The sequence below is a fragment of the Pongo abelii genome, chromosome 15 (assembly GCF_028885655.2).
Source record: "Pongo abelii isolate AG06213 chromosome 15, NHGRI_mPonAbe1-v2.0_pri, whole genome shotgun sequence".
NCBI classification, from domain to species: Eukaryota; Metazoa; Chordata; class Mammalia; order Primates; family Hominidae; genus Pongo; species Pongo abelii.
Window position 1 is genome coordinate 24,416,350 of NC_072000.2, and position 18,966 is coordinate 24,435,315.

General features: G+C 45.2%; 2 protein-coding genes across 2 annotated transcripts; both read left to right on the forward strand.

The window, feature by feature from the left end:
* The first annotated feature begins 5,808 nt into the window (after positions 1-5,808).
* METTL17 (methyltransferase like 17) lies at positions 5,809-12,899 on the forward strand. Its single transcript, XM_063715466.1, has 14 exons — positions 5,809-5,957; positions 6,110-6,263; positions 6,344-6,478; positions 8,009-8,090; positions 8,424-8,505; positions 9,007-9,080; positions 9,841-9,935; positions 10,417-10,487; positions 10,668-10,775; positions 11,036-11,104; positions 11,769-11,819; positions 12,077-12,160; positions 12,395-12,579; positions 12,654-12,899. Exons 1-14 carry the CDS (start codon positions 5,883-5,885, stop codon positions 12,757-12,759), a joined length of 1,371 nt encoding a protein of 456 aa, XP_063571536.1. The 5' UTR covers positions 5,809-5,882; the 3' UTR covers positions 12,760-12,899.
* Positions 12,900-13,002: 103 nt separating this feature from the next.
* Positions 13,003-18,015, forward strand: SLC39A2 (solute carrier family 39 member 2). The gene is made up of 4 exons (XM_063715470.1): positions 13,003-15,436; positions 15,617-15,747; positions 15,991-16,041; positions 16,822-18,015. Exons 1-4 carry the CDS (start codon positions 15,322-15,324, stop codon positions 17,452-17,454), a joined length of 930 nt encoding a protein of 309 aa, XP_063571540.1. The 5' UTR covers positions 13,003-15,321; the 3' UTR covers positions 17,455-18,015.
* The last annotated feature ends 951 nt before the right edge of the window (positions 18,016-18,966 follow it).

Sequence of the window (18,966 nt, forward strand, 5' to 3'; positions counted from 1 at the left end):
AATTCTCCAGGAATGTTCTGATCAGTAGATAAAGCACAACACCTTGTTCCTACCATTGATTTGGGAAGTAGGTTGTCACATCACACCATAAACTTATTAGTCAACGGGTATGCCTAAGTCTCTCTCATAAGTGCTGCTGCTAAGAAATGTCTTCTTCCAGACTGTACTCAGGCCGAAGGACAGAATTTACTAAACTATCCTTGTTAAATTTCATTATTAAATCCAGTCACTCATCCTAGCCTGTCATGTCTACCTGGGATCATTATTAGCTATCTCTTCTAGTTTCATACATCAAAATTGGTTCAATCGGTTCTATTTTCTAATGCAAATAAATAATAGGGTCAGGGCTGAAGATACTGTTCTGGAAAGTTTACTTTCCAAAATGTACCATCAACTCATATTTAAGGGCCTCCCTCCCTAGGAGAACATAAGACCACTTGATGTCTTGAACTCTAGAAACACTATAGTTGCAGCAATCAACCCTTTGTGCCACAGTTGGCCCCACTTTAGTAGTATGAACACTAGCTGGGTGTCCAGCTCCACCAGTTGCTGCTCTGGGTGACCTCAAGCAAGTGGCTACTCTTTATTAGATTGTAGGAAAATTAAATGTGATGGTCATTATTCATTTACAGTTTACCACGTGCCTTTCACATTCAGCCTTACCTCACTGAAGCCTTAAAATTACTTCATAATGTTGGAGGCCAATCAACTATTATCTTCATTTTACAGACAGCGGAAACTGTATCTTGCTCTCAGTACTATGGCGCCCCCATGAGAGATGCAGACTCAGGGCACCCCCACCCCCGGCCATCTCTGCATCTGCAACACTTATACAACACAAAAGCCACAATGGCTGAAGTGTACAGCATTCCCAAAAGCAGCACCCTGGCCCTGGCTCCCTCATGCTGGTCCTTGAGCAGCAGTTGCCAGCATTCTGTGGCCCCGGGGCCCACGTGGGCTGGGTTCCCTGTGGAAGGAGGGCAAAGTAGATATTCATTCTTTTACAGATTTTACATAAAGATCTGTGTTTTTTTTCTTTAGGTTTATGTTAGTTGACATGGAATGGAGGCATTAATCAGGTCAAGACTAAAATCTAGAGAAGATAAATCCAATGCACATGGAGCAGTGGAATCACTTCAGGAGGAACTGAACAGACTGCTTTAACCCACTGCAGAATTTTGAACAGCAAGAAATCCAAGACTCAAGTTTCCAGCATAGAGGTGTGATGAGATGGAGAATGTTTGTATGAAGAGAGAAACAGGGGTGTTGCTAAAAACAAAAAAGAAGCTGGGTTCCTCCTTGAAATGGCCCTCCCTTGCTCTATTTGTTTTGGGTTTTAGGACCCCTTTTATATAACATGGCTCTTTGGAGTGCTGGAGTAGGATTAAAAAGAAGAAAGAGGCCAGGCATGGTGGCTCACACCTGTAATCCTAGCACTTTAGGAGGCCAAGGCAGGTGGATCGCCTGAGGTCAGGAGTTCGAGACCAGCCTGGCCAACATAGAAAAACCCCATCTCTACTAAAAATACCAAAAAAAAAAATTAGCTGGGTATAGTGGCGCACACCTGTAAACCCAGCTACTCGTGAGGCTGAGGCAGGAGAATCGCTTGAACCCAGAAGGCAGAGGTTGCAGTGAGCCGAGATCATGCCATTGCACTACAGCCTGGGCAACAAGAGTGAAACTCTGTCTTAAAAAAAAAGAAGAAGAGGAAGAGGAAGAAGAAAGAGGAGGAGGAGGAGGGAGAGGAAGTTGAACTGGCTTGTAGAAGATTTCATAGATGTCTGATGCCCATAGTACTATCAGAGCTTGAACAAAAACAACTCCACCAAATTCAAAGTAGAAATTTGGAACAAGATTTGAACAAGAAAAAAAATACCACTTCCCATAACACAGTCTCCTCCTCTCCTAGCTTTAGCCCTTAACACAGAGTGTGGCACATCTAACATGGTCAGTAAAGAATTCCACCAACTCAAGAATGAAAAATAAACTCCCTATCATGGATAAATGTCTTTTCCCATTATATATCTTTCCTCTTTATCTTCTCTTTCTTCATCCCTTTCTTCTCACATTTTTTCTTCATTTTCTGCATAATAGCAAGTTTCCTAGGCTAGGTGGCTGTGCTGGCCATTCCCAGTGACTCTCAAAAACACAAACAGATCCTTCTGGAAAGTTCTGTCTTGAATTGGTCCCTGTTGCAGGACAGTACATTAGAAATGGTATTTCTAGAAGGCTTGGAGAAGTAGATGATAAGCCAGAGTTTCCTTCTTGGGATTCCTCTCCCAAGTCTGAACTGGAAACTATTGACCTAGTTGTTAGAAAATGGAGGCCCCCAACCCAGAGTATTTTAATAGGATAATTTTTAGATTTTCTTGAGAAACATGAACTGAGAATAGAAAGACTTCTACTACATTCTCTCACTGCCCTGGCCATTCCGGTCCCTATTTCAGGGTCTCAGTCCCTCAGGAGAGATATACGAGACTCCCAATGGGTGTCCAATCCTTGGATTTTTCTCTAAGACTTTATCCATGTGTTGAGCCACACTGCACCTCTAAAGAAGCTCCTGTGTGACTGCAATTCATCTTCTGAGGATATCAGCGATCCTTTCATGCCATCCCATGCCAAGACTAACACTGCTCTGTGGTGATCCCCCATCCTATATCTGCAGGAAGCCATGCTGGGTCTGCCCGAGCCAGTTTTAAAAATCTATAATCCCTCCAGAACCTCCTTGCTTTCCTCAACATAGATTTTTGCCAAAGGAGATCAGATCCAATTGGAAGATCCCTGCCCCGAAGCAAAATACTTTGTAATTGGATTAGTCTCAATAGCAGCAGTAGTTCTGGCCTTGAATATGAGTTAATCAGCCAAGTCGCAACACAAGGAAGCCGACTGCACCAGAAAACCCTGTACAATCCGTGAGTTTCTTCATGGTTCAAACTCAGATGAATCATCATGTTGATCTGACTCATGCCTCTCTCCCTGCCTTAGGCCAAGAGACTGAGGCTTCACCTGGGATCTGCCTCTTTCCCACTCAAGAGTCAAATGAGCCCCCAAGGAGTAAGAAAAAAAAATGTGATTGATTCTGATTTGCATCCCAGTCTTTTTTTAATTAATCATAAAGAATCAAATATTTACATTAGAAGATATCTTGTGTTGTGAAAAAAAGGAAGGAATAAAAGAAGGGAGGAAGGAAAGAAGTGGGAGGGTGGGAGAAAAAGGAAACAATAGAATAAGGCAGGCGTGGTGGCTTACACCTGTAATCCCAACACTTTGGGAGGCCAAGGCCAGAGGATCGCTTGAGCTCAGGATGTCAAGACCAGCCTGGGCAACATGGAAAGACCCCATCTCTACAAAAAAATAAAAAATTAGCCAGGCACAGTGGCATACACCTGTCGTCCCAGATATTCAGGAGGCTGACGTAGGAGAATCGCTTGAACTTAGGATGTGTGGCTGCAGTGAGCTATGTTCTCACCACTGCACTCCAGCCTGGGTGACAGAATGTCACCTGTCTTAAAAAGAAAAGAAAACAATAGGCTAGAAAAAAAAGAAAAGAAAGCAGTAAGTGACATAAGACCAAGAGGAAAAAGGGAAACTTGAGCATCATCTGTCCTCCCAGTGGCCTACGGAGGGAAAAGGGTGGACACTGAGCTTCACAACCCACAGCAAATCAGGAAGGGTCATTTCTGCAAACACTGATAACCTACTAAAACCCAAGCACAGAATAAGACAGACACTGAGATTCAGAGATAAAGTCAAGATGGCTCCTACTGCTGCAGGGGAACTAGAATGACAGAATCCCAGACAAGTCATGTTTGAAGAGGCCATTCATTCACTCCCAGTGAGGTGAAAGTTGCATCCCTTTCTCTCTTCTCTCCTTCTCTTACCCTGGAGCACAAACATTGTGTGAAGCCCCCACATACGCGCGGTGGCTTACGCGTTGGAGTTGAACTACTATGAAAGTAAGTGAGATCTGATGATTCCCTTGGATAAATTTCCTACAAGGAATCATTTCACAAAGGTTTATGGGCAGCAAATGCCCATAATTTGGATGGTGGCTTTTGGAGCCATGACATGATCTCAGCTATATGAATAGAATTCTAAGGACAAGAAGCTGAGGGATTTACTCAAGAGCTCTGACTAGCTGACAGTAGAATCTTGGCAGATCTTCCAACACACACATCTAGTATGGCCCAATCTTCAGAATTATCTTTGCATTTGGGCAAGAAGAGGCCCTATCGCCAGCACCCTGGCATTTGGGCAAGACTAGCACAAAAAATGAGGGATGACTTCAGGAGTAAGAACCTTTGAGACTACCTGGGTTGTGGACTTGTTGATAGTCTGGAGAGATATCACCAACAGGTATCAATTTAATGGTTCCACTCCTCAGATATCTCTAGGGAAGAGTCCTCAGCCCAGGGCACACACAGGATCACGACTGTGAATGTGAGCATTCTCACTGGAGGGGTAGAGGTCACTGTGGTGACCTTTTGAGCACCCAGGAAAGATTCCCAGGTAAAAGGAGGACTGAGGAAAAGCTGGAAAAGAGGCAAGTGTCAGCCTAGGATGTGTCAGTTGGCCATGCATTCATCTACAGGAAGGGTGGTTCCGCATGGAAGAGGCACAGCGGCCCTTCTCCCCTTGTCCACCCATGTCTCCTCACCCCACCTCACCCCGAGATGAGGAGCCCTGAGAGAGCTGGCAGGCTGCAATCGGTGAGGGCTGCAGATTTGGGGAAGAAGTCGAATAAGGTAGAGGACCACAGAAGGGAAGTCCAATTAGGGTGCTGGGACCTGAGATCCCTGGACCACCTGTGGTAGGGCCTGATGACCCAGGAGTCTAGCCCTCCAGATGAACTAGCTGGTTCCACACACAGGTCAAGTGGATGTGCTGGGAGAACATCCTAAACCTGTAACGGAAATTAGGGGGCCAGGAGCCCACAGAAATCACACAGTGAGTGAGCTCAAGTGTTCGGAGACTGAGGTAGCAGTTGTCCACTGTCAGGTTCCGAAAGTAGATATGGCCTTGCATATGCCATTTATCCTTCTGATGCTCTGGTGAATGAAGGTGTTGATGAGCTTGTAGACTCTGGAGACCATTCCCCTATGCTACATTACCACATCACAATAGTGGCTGGACCCACCTGAGATTCTGCACCTCAGGTAATCAGACGGCTTCTGTATAAGTCCTGGGCCTGGGGGAAACAGTTTGATGTAACAGCAGACGCAGGAGGGTCCCCGTCAGAACCATGTTTTCTGTGAAGTGGGGATCAGTCCTTTTCCCTGAAGTACCTAGCACACAGGTGTTCTCAGTAAGTGTTATGTTAGCTTACTAAGAAGACTGGTCTCATTTGAAGAGAAATTAACAAATGTAAAAAAATAAATAAACCTATTAACTAGGTTTAATATTTATCAAACTATTAACTATTCAATAATTATTTAACTATTAATTTCTGTTATCTTCAGTCGCTTAAATCTGATTTTTCTCTTCTTTCCGTTACTGCAGTCTCCCTTTTTCACACAGGGAAACAACCCAAGACTCAGAGTTCTCCGCGGAGGAATGCAAAGAACACAGGAAGTCAGTACTCCCAGAAACAGTCTTTGCTGGCGCGCTCACGCCCAACTCCATCCCGCCCCCCTCCCGCCCCGCCCCACCCTCTTGATTTCTGGCGCCGGTGACCAGGCCCAACGCAGCCTTCAAGTCGGCCCAAACACGGTTTCCGCCTCAAGGATTATTTATATAACCATTGCTTATTGGCTGCTGGCAAACACTCGCTCTTCTCGTTGGCTGAAACTGTCGGGAGAAGTTCTGCGAAGGCTGCTCCTTGCGGCGTTGGGACTGAGGGTCACAGGCACCTGTATTTCCGTTTCCGGTTCGCCTCCGGAGCCATGGCGGCGGCACTGAAGTGTCTACTGACATTAGGAAGATGGTGCCCCGGCCTTGGAGTAGCTCCCCAGGCCCGGGTGAGTGCCTACATTCTCTGCTGTCGGAGAGACTCTGGATCTGCAGAGATATCTCCGCGCAGAGGCGGAGCGCTCCTGGCAGCCCCCGCCCTAGCGAGCGCCAGCAACTTTCCTTTCTGCCAGGAAATCAACCTACCTTTCTCTGCCTGCAGGCGCTCGCCGCCTTAGTACCTGGAGTGACCCAGGTAGATAACAAGTCCGGTTTCCTGCAGAAGAGGCCTCATCGCCAGCACCCTGGCATCCTAAAGCTGCCGCACGTGCGGCTGCCACAGGCACTGGCTAACGGTGCCCAGTTACTGCTACTTGGTGAGTAACGGCGGGAGAGCGAGAAGAAACGGGACTGGACCTACATGCAAGTGATTCCGCTTTTCATCTTTGGCCCACAGAGAGCGCTGGGCCCACTATGGAGAATCAGGTGCAAACACTGACCAGTTATCTCTGGAGCAGACATTTGCCTATAGAGCCAGAGGAGTTGCAAAGACGGGCTAGGCATCTTGAGAAAAAATTCCTGGAAAACCCAGGTAGGACTTAAGAATAATTAAAAAGTAGGCGAGATTGAAATATCGGTTAGAAATGAAGAGTAAGAAATAATTTTACAGTCTCTCAAACAGATACTGAAGTCTCTTATTCGACTTTCTAACCAGAGCAGCAGTTGTTACAATGATGCCTTACTAAAAGAAGGTAGATTATTTTAGAGATTGCTTAGGTAAAGGTCAGAATGTCCCAGTATACTGTTTTTTGTTTGTTTGTTTTGTTGTTTTGTTTTTGCTTTGAGACAGAGTCTTGCTCTGTCACCCAGGCTGAAGTATAATGGCTCGATCTCGGCTCACTGCAACCTCCGCCTCCCGGGTTTAAGTGATCTTTCTGCCTCAGCCTCTTCAGTAGCTGGGATTACAGGCGTGCACCACCACACCCGGCTACCTGTATTTTTAGTAGAGACGGGGTTTCATCATGGTGGCCAGGCTAGTCTCAAACTTCTGACCTCAGGTGATCCACCCACCTTGGCCTCCCAAAGTGCTAGCATTGCAGGCATGAACCACCGCGCCTGGCCACCAATATACTGTTAAAATCTAGATATTTATTTTTTTCCTGCAAGTCCACTGGATTAGGACCTTCTAAGTTTTTATTCAGGTAAAATAAAGTCCCTGGATGGTCCCTGCCCAGTACTGAAACCCTCTTCTGGGATAAGAGGGTAAATATAATTCATCAAGTTAGTTTCATGATTGTGAGCTCCTTGACACTACCATTTATTCATCTTGCATTACCTGCACACCTCACAGTACCTGGCTCACAATAGGTGATCAATAGATACTTGCTAAATAGTACTGAACTGAACAGTCATGAGACCTAGATTTTCACATTTCTTTCCTCTCCATAGGAATAGTGGAGATCATCAAAACCTTAAATTTTGGAGAAGTGAAGAAATCCAAAAAATAATGTCCTTGGCCTACCCTTTAAAAAAATTTTTTTTTTTTTGAGACAGAGTCTTGCTCTGTTTCCCAGGCTACAGTGCAGTGGCGCGATCTTAGCTCACCACAACCTCTGCCTCCCGGTTTCAAGTGATTCTCCTGCCTCAGCTTCCCAAGTAGCTGGGAATACAGGTGCACGCCACCACGCCCGGCTAATTTTTGTATTTTTCGTAGAAAAAGGTTTTCACCATGTTGGTCAGGCTGTTCTCGAACTCCTGACCTCGTGATCCACCTGCCTCAGCCTCCCAAAGTGCTGAGCTTACAGGCGTGAGCCACCGCACCCAGCTTACCCTTTAAATTTTTATCACACTTTCCTTTAACGTAAAACAAACCTGTGGGACAGGATTGGTTAAGCTGAATAAACCATTCTTATAAGCAAAATGCTATCTGATACAATCTGTTAGTGGTAGTTGTTACTGTTAATTCTTGCCTGAAACTTTTCTCTAGGTTTGTCATCTCTCTTGAGCTTTAAGGCTTTTCTTAGGTGGAGTCGGGGAGGACTGGGTGGGCAGTATATTCAGATACTGGATCTGAGCCCTGTTCTCCCTAGGTCCTGACTTCCAGTCCTTGTTCTCACCACAGACTTATCTCAGACAGAGGAGAAACTTCGTGGAGCAGTGCTACATGCACTACGTAAAACTACCTACCATTGGCAAGAACTGAGGTAAGGTGGCCTAGAAGAGGTGCACAAGAAAGAAAAGGCAGACTTTAGAAAGAGAGTTGGGGGAGTACAATTACACAGTCAATTTAGTATTTTCTTTTACATCACCTGACCTTAAAAGGATCAATTTAGTATTTGAAAAAGCTAAAGTACAAAGTTTCAAACACTGAAGTTTGAAAATTTAGTGTTTGTAACTCTCCCCAGGACCCTTTTGTATTGGGGAGTGAAAGGCCTGAGCTGGAAGAGCCCTTTCCAAGATGTCATTTTCTAAATCTAGAAGGTAACTATGGGATTAAGGTTATTTACTAGTATGTACGACTCTGATTTTAATGGCAGCTACACTGAGGGACTGAGCCTGGTGTATATGGCAGCAAGACTGGATGGTGGCTTTGCAGCAGTCTCCAGAGCATTCCATGAGGTGAAAGTCCCTTAACGTCCAACCTGAACTTTTTGACCATCGGTTCCCTATTCATAAAGTAGTTTTCTAGGATGGGGATTTTTGGGACATTGCATATGCATTTTTTCTTTTAAAGAGGATCTCCGCTGGACATAGTGGGCTCCTGCCTGCAGTCCCAACTGTTTGGGAGGCCGAGGCAGGAGGATTGCTTTAGCCAGTTTGAGGCTGCAGTGAGCTGTGATCTCCACTGTACTCCAGCCTGGTGACAGAGTGAGACCTCATCTCTTAAAAAAAAAAAAACACAAAATAAAGACGTTCTCTTTATCCTGTGAAAGCTTTCTGTGACCCAAGAAAGGTTTAGAATCACTATTTTAGGAGATTCTTATCCCATAAGGTATTTTTATTGAATCTCAAAAGGCATTCACATCTCACATCCTCTGTGGTAGCCTCCTAATTCATATTTATCAAGGTCCTAAATAAGTATCTAATTACCCTACTGTGGGATGTTGTATATTTCTTCAGATCCTGGCTCGAAATCCAGCATTTCAGCCACAGACTTTGATGGACTTTGGCTCAGGTACTGGTTCTGTCACCTGGTGAGTAACTTTCTTCAGCCCTATCTTGGTCAATTTTAGCTCTAGAAAGCCATACTTACACCACTCCAAAATTAACAGACTGGAAAACCAGAGGGAGAATAGGCAAGTTGGGAATCTATAATGTTTCTTGCATCAGATTAGGCAAGGCAGAAGAAGGTATATGGATTGGGGCCAGAACTTAAAGAAATGTCAAGTGAAAAATTAAAAAGAAAAAGAATTATCAATCAAAGTTTTTTTTGCCTACAAATAGTATTTTGAGTCTACCTTTTTTTTTTTCTTTTTTGAGACAGCGTCTCACTCTGTCACCCAGGCTGGAATGCAGTGGCACAATCTCGGCTCACTGCAGCCTCCACTCCCGGGTTCAAGCGATTCTCCTGCCTCACCCTCCCGAGTAGCTGGGACTACAGGTGCGCGCCACCACACCCAGCTAATTTTTGTATTTTTAGTAGAGACGGGGTTTCACCATATTGGCCAGGTTGGTCTCTAACTCCTGACCTTGTGATCCACCCGCCTCGGCCTCCCAAAGTGCTGGGATTACAAGCATGAGCCGCTTTGCCCAGCTGAGTCTACCTTTTTTTTTTTTTAGGAGTTGTAAATAAAACAAGAAAATAACACTATTAGTTATTTTATTACTAACTATACAAGTATTTTAACATAATACTCTCTTTTCCCAGGGGTGGGGTTGGGTGTAAATGCGTCTCTTGTAGAGATGACTCTTGGTCATGGGAATTGGTGATTTATAATAGTTTTGCCATCTTAGGGCTGCTCACAGTATTTGGGGCCAGAGCCTACGTGAATATATGTGTGTGGACAGATCAGCTGCCATGTTGGTTTTGGCAGAAAAACTACTGAAAGGTGAGTGCAAGAGCACTTCCAAAGTTGAGAGAGTTAAGAAAGCAAAGGGGTACTAGTAAAAGTGTTTTACTGGGAAGTAGAGAAGAGGGTAAAAATTAAGATGAATCTGGTTTACTTTTAAAGTCAAAGTCAAGCAAAAGGTGGTATTAGAGGTTTCTGCTGGACCGAGGATGGGTTGGTTAAGAATCAAAGGACAAGAGGCCTAATATTCTCCCTGTCCTTTTTTTTTTTTTTTTTAAATTAGAGGTAGGGTCTCCATATGTTACCCAGGCTGGTCTCAAACTCCTGGCCTCAAGCCATCCTCCCATTTCAGCCTCTAGGGTAGCTGGGATTACAGGCACGCACTGCCATACCTGGCTCATCCCTGCCCTTTTTGATATACACTTTACCTATTCTTGGGGCCATGTTTCTTATCTGGATATCTCTTCAGTTTATACCTAACTTCCTACACACTCACAGTTGCCTCTTCTTTTCTCCACAGGTGGTTCAGAATCTGGGGAGCCTTATATTCCAGGTGTCTTTTTCAGACAGTTTCTACCTGTATCACCCAAGGCAAGTGGCAGTGTTTAGAATATTCTAAATATGGAATGTGGCAGATGGAAAACTATGGCTTGAGCTTTGCAGCCCAGCACTGAGTGTTAGAAAATAAAAGAAATTTAGCGGCTAGGACTTTGTTGTATTCTTGGGATGCAGAGATGTTGAGTCGGTCATGTTCTTTGTCTTGGTCCTCAGGTGCAGTTTGATGTAGTAGTGTCAGCCTTTTCCTTAAGTGAACTGCCCAGCAAGGCTGACCGCACTGAGGTAGTTCAAACCTTATGGCGTAAGACAGGTCATTTCCTGGTGAGTTAAAATTCCTTGTTCTCCTTAAGTCTTAAAGCAGCTTCATGGATTTCATGCCTTTGCTTCTCTCATTGTCTTTATTCTTCACCATTTTTCTCCTTTATGGGTTTCTTTATCCCTCTTTGAGGGTCTCCATCCTGATTATATAATGCCTATTTCTTTTTAGGACTCCTCCCTCTATGATTGCTCTTACAGAGCTACTGATATTTACACTTTCGTGTAATTTAAGTCTTCTGCGTATTTTCCCCTTTTGTGAGCAGGTACTGGTGGAGAATGGAACAAAAGCTGGGCACAGCCTTCTCATGGAGGCCAGGGATCTGGTCCTTAAGGTAAGGCTTCTTCCCTCACTCCCCCACCCATATGTCACGAATTACTGTTACTCTCTTGAAAACTAAAGAGACTGTCATATATTGACAAGGGTGACTCTCAGGAAACTGGGCATATAAAGTCATTATGATACAGAGCAGTGGTTGGCAAATGAGAGCCTGTGGATCAAATCTGACCTGCCACCTGTTTTTATATAAGCCATGCTTATTTGTGCCTCTGTTGTCTGTGACTGCTTCCACACTACAAACAGCAGAGTTGAGTAGTTGGGACAGAGAAAGATTTTGCGTACTCTCTGGCCCTTTAAAAGAAACTTTGCGGACTCCTAATCTAGGGCATTGCTGAGCTAAGAACCTTGTCACTGGGGGAGAGTATGAGCCAGTGTATAATCATAAATTTAATTGTCCTGGAGTGGGATTTTTTTGAGAGTGGAGGTTGCTGACAAGGGAGAGCACCGTACCATGTGCCAAGTTCTTGCCTTTCTCCTGCAGCAAAGAGAAAGTTCTTTGTTTGGAGTATTAAAGATGCAGCCAGCTTAACTCAAAGGACATACTTAATCGTTATTAGAATTGAATGTTAAAGGAGTCCTCAGTTTACTGAGTGCAGAGATTGAATTATGAAATTAGACCCCTGGCCCAGCTTTATTTCTTTTATTTCCTTTGATTTCAGGGAAAAGAGAAGTCACCTTTGGACCCTCGACCTGGTTTTGTCTTTGCCCCGGTGAGTATTACTTCTACGTGTCCCACCACACAGATCTGAACTTAGGCGTGGCCGGGAAAAGTCAGATGGTAAAGCTAAGCCACTCTCCACTACTTTGTGTTCCTATCCAGTTCCTACCTAATGATTCCCCTGGCTCTTCCTACCCACTGCTCCTGTCCTCCCTTCTCCCTGGCCCCTTTTGACTCTATTATTCTCAGTTTTTCAGTTTTGTGGCTGATGGCTGTTTTGTCTTACCTCATTTGTTTATGTGTTTACAGTGTCCCCATGAACTCCCTTGTCCCCAGCTGACCAACCTGGCCTGTAGCTTCTCACAGGCATACCATCCCATCCCCTTCAGCTGGGTAGGTACCTGGGGCTATTGCAGCAGGAAGCAAACATCCTGGAAAAACAGGAAGAAAAAGAATCAGAGTTAGGAGGAGTTGGATAATTCGTAGAACAGCCTAGAGACTTTAGGGCCTACATGTATATGATTTATACATTGTAAAAAAGGACTGCAGGAATGGGGAAGAAGGGGCTTTACAAACTTTTTTCCCATATCTTTTTCTTCTAAACAGTCTCTATGTTCCTTATCTTAGAACAAGAAACCAAAGGAAGAAAAGTTCTCTATGGTGATCCTTGCTCGGGGGTCTCCAGAGGAGGCTAATCGCTGGCCCCGTATCACTCAGCCTGTCCTTAAACGGCCTCGCCATGTGCATTGTCACTTGTGCTGTCCAGATGGGCATATGCAGCATGCTGTGATCACAGCCCGCCGGCACGGCAGGTATGGGGGATGTGACCAAAATTAGTGGGATGTGGCAAGAACCCGCAGCCCACATTAGCATCTCGTTTCCATAGGGATTTGTATCGTTGTGCCCGTGTCAGCTCCTGGGGAGATCTTTTACCTGTGCTTACTCCATCTGCGTTTCCTCCGTCTACTGCTCAAGATCCCTCTGAGAGTTGACAAGGATGTGTAACAAGTATTTTCTTCTATCGTGCCTGCCAGGGCTGAAGCTGCCTGGTATCCAGGAGGGGAATGCTGGTATCCCCATATGTCTGTGTTTGTTTGAGATTTTTAATAATAAATAATACATTTTTAAAGAATGGAAGTGGATTTTGTGATTCTTAAAAAGTGTAGAAGCTGGGCACGGTGGCATGTGCCTGCATTTCCAGCCACTCAGGAAGCTGAGGCAAGAGGATCATTTGAGCCCAGGTGTTAAGGCTGCAGTGAACTTTGATTGTACCACTGCACTCCAGCATAGGTGACAGAGCAAGATGTCCTCTCTTAAAAAAAAAAAAAAAAACATGTAAAAGATATAGTTAATTATCCTGGCCTATCCTGTAATGAAGAGCTTCCTCAGATTTTTGGTGCCAGGCTTCCCACACAAATCTCAAGCTCACCCTTTCCTGTTGTGGTAGTTCAGAGCTCCATAAGCTCTTCGCTGTAATGATGAATGTGTAAGCTGATCATTAAAGCAGAAGTAGAAAAACCAGATTTCCATAAGCCCTTTGCTATAATAATGAATGTACAAACGTTAAAGCAGAAGCAAGAAAAATGGATAAGGAATTGGGGGAAGCTGGTGTCTGAGTATGAAAGCCAGAATACAAAAAAAGCAAGCCCTTTAAAGCCCCACCTATACTTTCTCTACCTCAGATCTAGCTGAGTGATAAAAGCATTCCTGCACATACAACCCATACCAGGACCAACTTAAGATGAAGAAACTTCTATCTGCAAGTACTCACTATGGTGGGATCAGCTAGCTGCAAAGCGAAGTGAACTGTCCCATGCTCATGTAGATGGTTTTCTAGATATTGCCAACACGTTAGCTCTTTCTGATGCCGATGAATTTCAAACGCGAACAGACACCCTTGATGTGAGTTTGCTAAGAACATAGAAGAACAGGAAGAAAAGTTGGCAGGTTCAGACATCCCAGGGAAAAAGAAGCATAAACAGCATTAGCAATCAGTGACTGATGATAATGCTGCAATAATGGGAATGGTTTTATTTCTAAATCAGATTATTTCTAAATAAAATCATTTATTGCTTTGTTTCTAAAAAAAAAAAGAAAAAGAAACTTCTATCTGCAGACCCCTAGTTTAGATTAATTAGGAAACATTCCTGCAGGTAGTCATAGAGCTTGAATTGTATATAAAAGCTAAAGAAAAGCTTGTAACTTTGAGTTGGTCTGGTGTGCTACTCCGACCTCCCTGTAATCAGTTGCAGAAATAAACTCCCTTCTTTCCCAGTCTGTCTGCATCTCATTATTGGACCACAAGCACAAGCAGCAGGACCAGTAACACTGTAAGAATCATCCAGTAACACTGTAAGAATACTGCTTCTACCAGAGGCCAGGACTTCCCTAGGAAGATAATCTGGAGTAGCAAGGAAAGCTGCCTCCAGAGCTCTGAGAACTGGCTCAACAGGTCTCACGGTTGTTATGTGGGCCACCTGAATAGGGGAATCAGCAGCTGCCTGACCTCTTTTACTAACGCCTTCCCTTCTGTCTTTCCCAGGGTCCCTCAGCTACCCTAGAGTATGTATGGGAAATGCCCCATACATTTCCATCAAGAGTGATTCCCATCAGAACTGAATCTTCTACCCCCACCTCTCTGTATCCAGGTAGAATCCTCCTCCTATTTACTCAGTTCATTTCTGTTTTCCCCTAAGCCTTGCTGTTTCAGGGCTAGAGCAGCTTCCTTTGTCTTAAACCTTAAATGTCGTTTTTTCCACAGTTCTTACCAGGAAACAGGCACAGTCAGAAGTTGTAACAGTATAAATGTTGTAATACCAGAAATCTCAACTCATTCCTCTCAAAACTGGTCCCAATCAAAAGAGAAAAAAAAATCAACTTACCACTAGACATTTCCATGCCCGGAGCTATTTTTCTGGGGTTACAGGAAAGGGTAGTTCCCTCATGTACTAGTTCCCACAGAGTAGCACCAGCACCACCTCTCAGCCCCACCTCTTTACCTCCAGGTGGCCCCAAATCTCCTCTGAAAGCGGGTGGTTCAAGTATCAGCATTGCAACCTATAAGACTTGGGATGAGGTGGAGAGGGTATGGAAGGCTTAGATCAAATGTCTTGAGTGAGACAGGACCAGATTGTCCCCAGTACAAAATAGCTGGGAAGCAGCTACCATAGACTTTCCTATTCTGGATTAGACCAACCCCAAGCACATGAACTAAGACTATCCGTAGCTCTTGGATTAGTCATGCCATTGAAGAGGAGGAGAAGACGCCACTGGGCTGTGCCTGGCAGGGAGTCTGGAGTTTCTGGTTTCCAAGCTCAGGAAGGCGTGAACCAGGGGAGGGGCTTCCATGCAGGGGGAGGGCTAGAAGCTGGGGCAGGATCTGTTAGCTCTGCAATGCTGCACAAGCAGAAGCAACACAGAAAGAAGATACCAACAGCCTCCTGAAACTCACGAGAGTGGACACTCCAGTGTTGACCACCTAAGATACCACTCCTGCTCCAAAGATTACAGCTCCCTTGTCATTCTGACTCCTGGGCTTACCCTACACCCCAGAGATGGAGCAACTACTAGGAATAAAACTTGGCTGCCTGTTTGCCCTGTTGGCTCTCACTCTGGGCTGTGGCCTTACTCCCATCTGCTTCAAATGGTTCCAGATTGATGCTGCCAGAGGTATAGCCCTACCCCATCTTTGTTCCATAGCCTGAGTCTCACCTCAACCCTGTCCTGCTACCTTGCTCTGATTCTCTCACCATCCCCAACCTTGGGATATTGAGTGCTGCCTGCTGCTCTTTACTCACCTTTGTCTGTCTCCTCAGTGCCAAGTGGGTTGTAACTTCTGCTTTTTATTAGGTCATCACCGGCGAGTCCTCAGACTCCTGGGCTGTATTTCTGCTGGTGTTTTCCTGGGAGCAGGGTTCATGCATATGACTGCTGAAGCCCTGGAGGAAATTGAATCACAGATTCAGAAGTTCATGGTGCAGGTGAGAGCAGAGATTTCAAGCCGCAGGTCTATGAGGCCAAAAGGATAAACAGGACAAAGGGAAGAGAGCGGGAAAGTGATGGAGCCAAGGACATGGGTGGAATGACAAGGAAAATGACAGCTCTTGTGTGGGATGGTGAAAGCAAGTCAGATTAGGCTTTAAGGAAAACAGAATTGCTGAAGGGACAGCACAGGAAGCTGTGCCGCTCCATCCCACATCTCATTTCTGCTGCTTTCTTCTTAGAACAGATCAGCAAGTGAGAGAAATTCTTCTGGTGATGCTGATTCAGCTCATGTAAGTACCTCCCACCATCCCCTATCTGGAGAGTGAGGAGAACCAGAGAGGCCTTTCATATCCAGACCCTTTTGAGAGGACTACATGAGGAGTACCAAGAATCCCTTCTGCTCCCTAGCTCAGACATTGTAGAGGAAAACAGGAGCAAACCCAATCCTTTTGAGTTGACAGAACCCCAGGGAAAGCTCTTGTTTTACTCTTTCATTCTTTCCCTGGATCCTCTGATACACCTCACATCATTTGCTCGTGTTTTTAACTCTATTGAGATTCTGTCCCTTAGTCCCTCTGGCAGTCTTTTGTTGTTGTTGTTTTTCATTTGTTTGTTGAGATGAAATCTCTCTTTCCCCCAGACTGGAGTGCAGTGGCACAATCTCGGCTCACTGCAACCTCTGCCTTCCGAGTTCTAGTGATTCTCCTGCCTCAGCCTCCTGAGTAGCTGGGATTACAGGCACGTGCCACCACGCCTGGCTAGTTTTTGTATTTTTAGTAGAGATGGGGTTTCATCATATTGGCCAGGCTGGTCTCAATCTCCTGACCTCAAGTGATCCGCCCGCCTCAGTCTCCCAAAGTGCTAGGATTATAGGCGTGAGCCACTGTGTCTGGCCCACTCTGGCATTCTTGTTGTTGCACGTCCATGTCTACTCTTGGCTTCATTTCCCCTACCCTTTTTTGTGTTCTGTTACCACATTTTCTCATTCTGTTCAATCTCCCAATTCCATGTCCATCCAATGCATTGCCTACCCTTCCTTTTCATCTCACAGCCCTTCTTTCTGTTTCTAGATGGAGTATCCCTATGGAGAGCTCATCATCTCCCTGGGCTTCTTTTTTGTCTTCTTTTTGGAGTCGCTGGCATTGCAGTGCTGTCCTGGGGCTGCTGGAGGATCAACGGTGCAGGAGGAAGAATGGGGTGGGGCTCATATCTTCGAACTCCACAGCCATGGACATTTACCCTCACCCTCAAAGAGTCCCCTCCGAGCCCTTGTCCTCTTGCTGTCACTCTCCTTTCACTCAGTGTTTGAAGGGCTAGCTGTGGGGCTGCAGCCAACAGTAGCAGCTACCGTGCAGCTCTGCCTTGCTGTCCTGGCTCATAAGGGGCTTGTGGTGTTTGGTGTCGGAATGCGGCTAGTGCATTTAGGTACCAGCTCACGATGGGCAGTGTTCTCCATACTATTATTAGCTCTCATGTCCCCCCTGGGCCTAGCCGTAGGGCTGGCTGTGACTGGAGGGGACTCTGAAGGAGGGCGGGGCTTAGCCCAGGCTGTGTTAGAGGGTGTGGCAGCTGGTACCTTCCTGTATGTCACCTTCCTAGAAATTCTTCCACGGGAGCTAGCTAGTCCTGAGGCCCCTCTAGGTAAGTGGAGCTGTGTAGCCACTGGTTTTGCCTTCATGGCCTTTATTGCCTTATGGGCCTGAGAGATTCCTGGCTTTCCTGATGGACCTATTTAGGATGACCGCTCTATCCCCAGGGACACCTCCCAAATGGCTTTGGCCCTCAGACATTTCTTTACTGAGACTAAATAGCATTCAATAGGACTGGACTGGACCCCAGGTTTCCTTTACGTGAGATCCCATTTCTCACCCAGGACTAAGAAAAAGATATTTAGGTTGAGCAGCTATTAATTGGAGAATTGGTACAGAGATGCTCCAGATTTTATTCTTGTCCCATTTATGCTACTGTGTGTAATAAAATGCCCATTTTATCCTCCTTCAGCCATTCTGGATTTCATTTCTCCTGGTTGCCTAGAAGCTACCTGGCACAGGAAGTGGTGGAATGGGCAATGGGAAGGATGAGTGTTGAATGCAGTATTTTATTCTGGAATTAGGGCCCCTAGCCATTCTGTCAGTTGCCAGCCACACCCCTAGACATGGAGCCTTGCTAAAATTCCAACAACCCCCTCCCACCTTACCCACTGTAGTTGAGAAAATGAGCCAGTTCCCAGCATTTAAAAGGAAAGAAAGTTAAAAACCGAAATGATGTGGATCGATTATGTTCCTACACTTACCATAACCACCCCATTCCCAGTACCCATTATCAGCCACCCATAACATGTCCAGGCTAAATGGAGATCAGGCAGAATGGAGCCTATCTCCATTAGGTTCCTATTTTTTCACACTGAGCCCTGTGTGGCCTCAGGGACACTATTGCTCTTCTTTGAGTTTCTATCTCCTTCCAGCTGCCTTGTGTTGAGGGATTAAAAAGCCGTGTGCTTGGAGAGGAAGAAAGGTGCCAGATATTAAAATAAATGCCTGGGGTGATTACTTGGCTCTTGCAGGACTTACTGGCTTGCCTCCTGCCTGCCTTACCAATTGTCTTTCCATCTAAGTAACCCCTACAATGTGTTGCTTCTCTTAAAAACTGCTGAGGACAAATACAAAAGCAGGTTAGCTGGAATTGGTAGGAACAGGATGGCTATTGCATAGCCCCCAACTCATGAGGTGGTGGAATATCTCAAACTTAGTGGAGAAATGGGGAAAGAGAAAGTGTGCCCTGTGAGTTCAATTACCCTCACAAGTTGGCCCTTTCTAGTATTTTCAGCATGGAAGCCCAAGTAGCCTTAATATGGACATTCATTCTTCTTCTCAATCTGTGTCTCCTTTCGATCCTGTTCCCCTTCCTACAAAGTAAGAAATACAAGCCTCCTCACAAGCCCAGTTTACACACGCAGAGATCAGTGAGAAGGCAAGCTTCAGGCAAAAATGATAAAGAGAGAAAAAGAGAGAGAGATGATAGATATGTCTAATGCAGGAAATCATTTCCCTAAAGCACCATAGTATTGTGTTTTCCATTTAGTGTTAAATGCAGTAACATGTAATACACTCAGAACAGTTGTCCAGTGTGTAGTAGTTTCTACTGTAATAGTTTCTACACTGAACAACGGCTATGTGCCAGGTACTATTGTGGCAGGCCAGGTTTCACTAACGCAG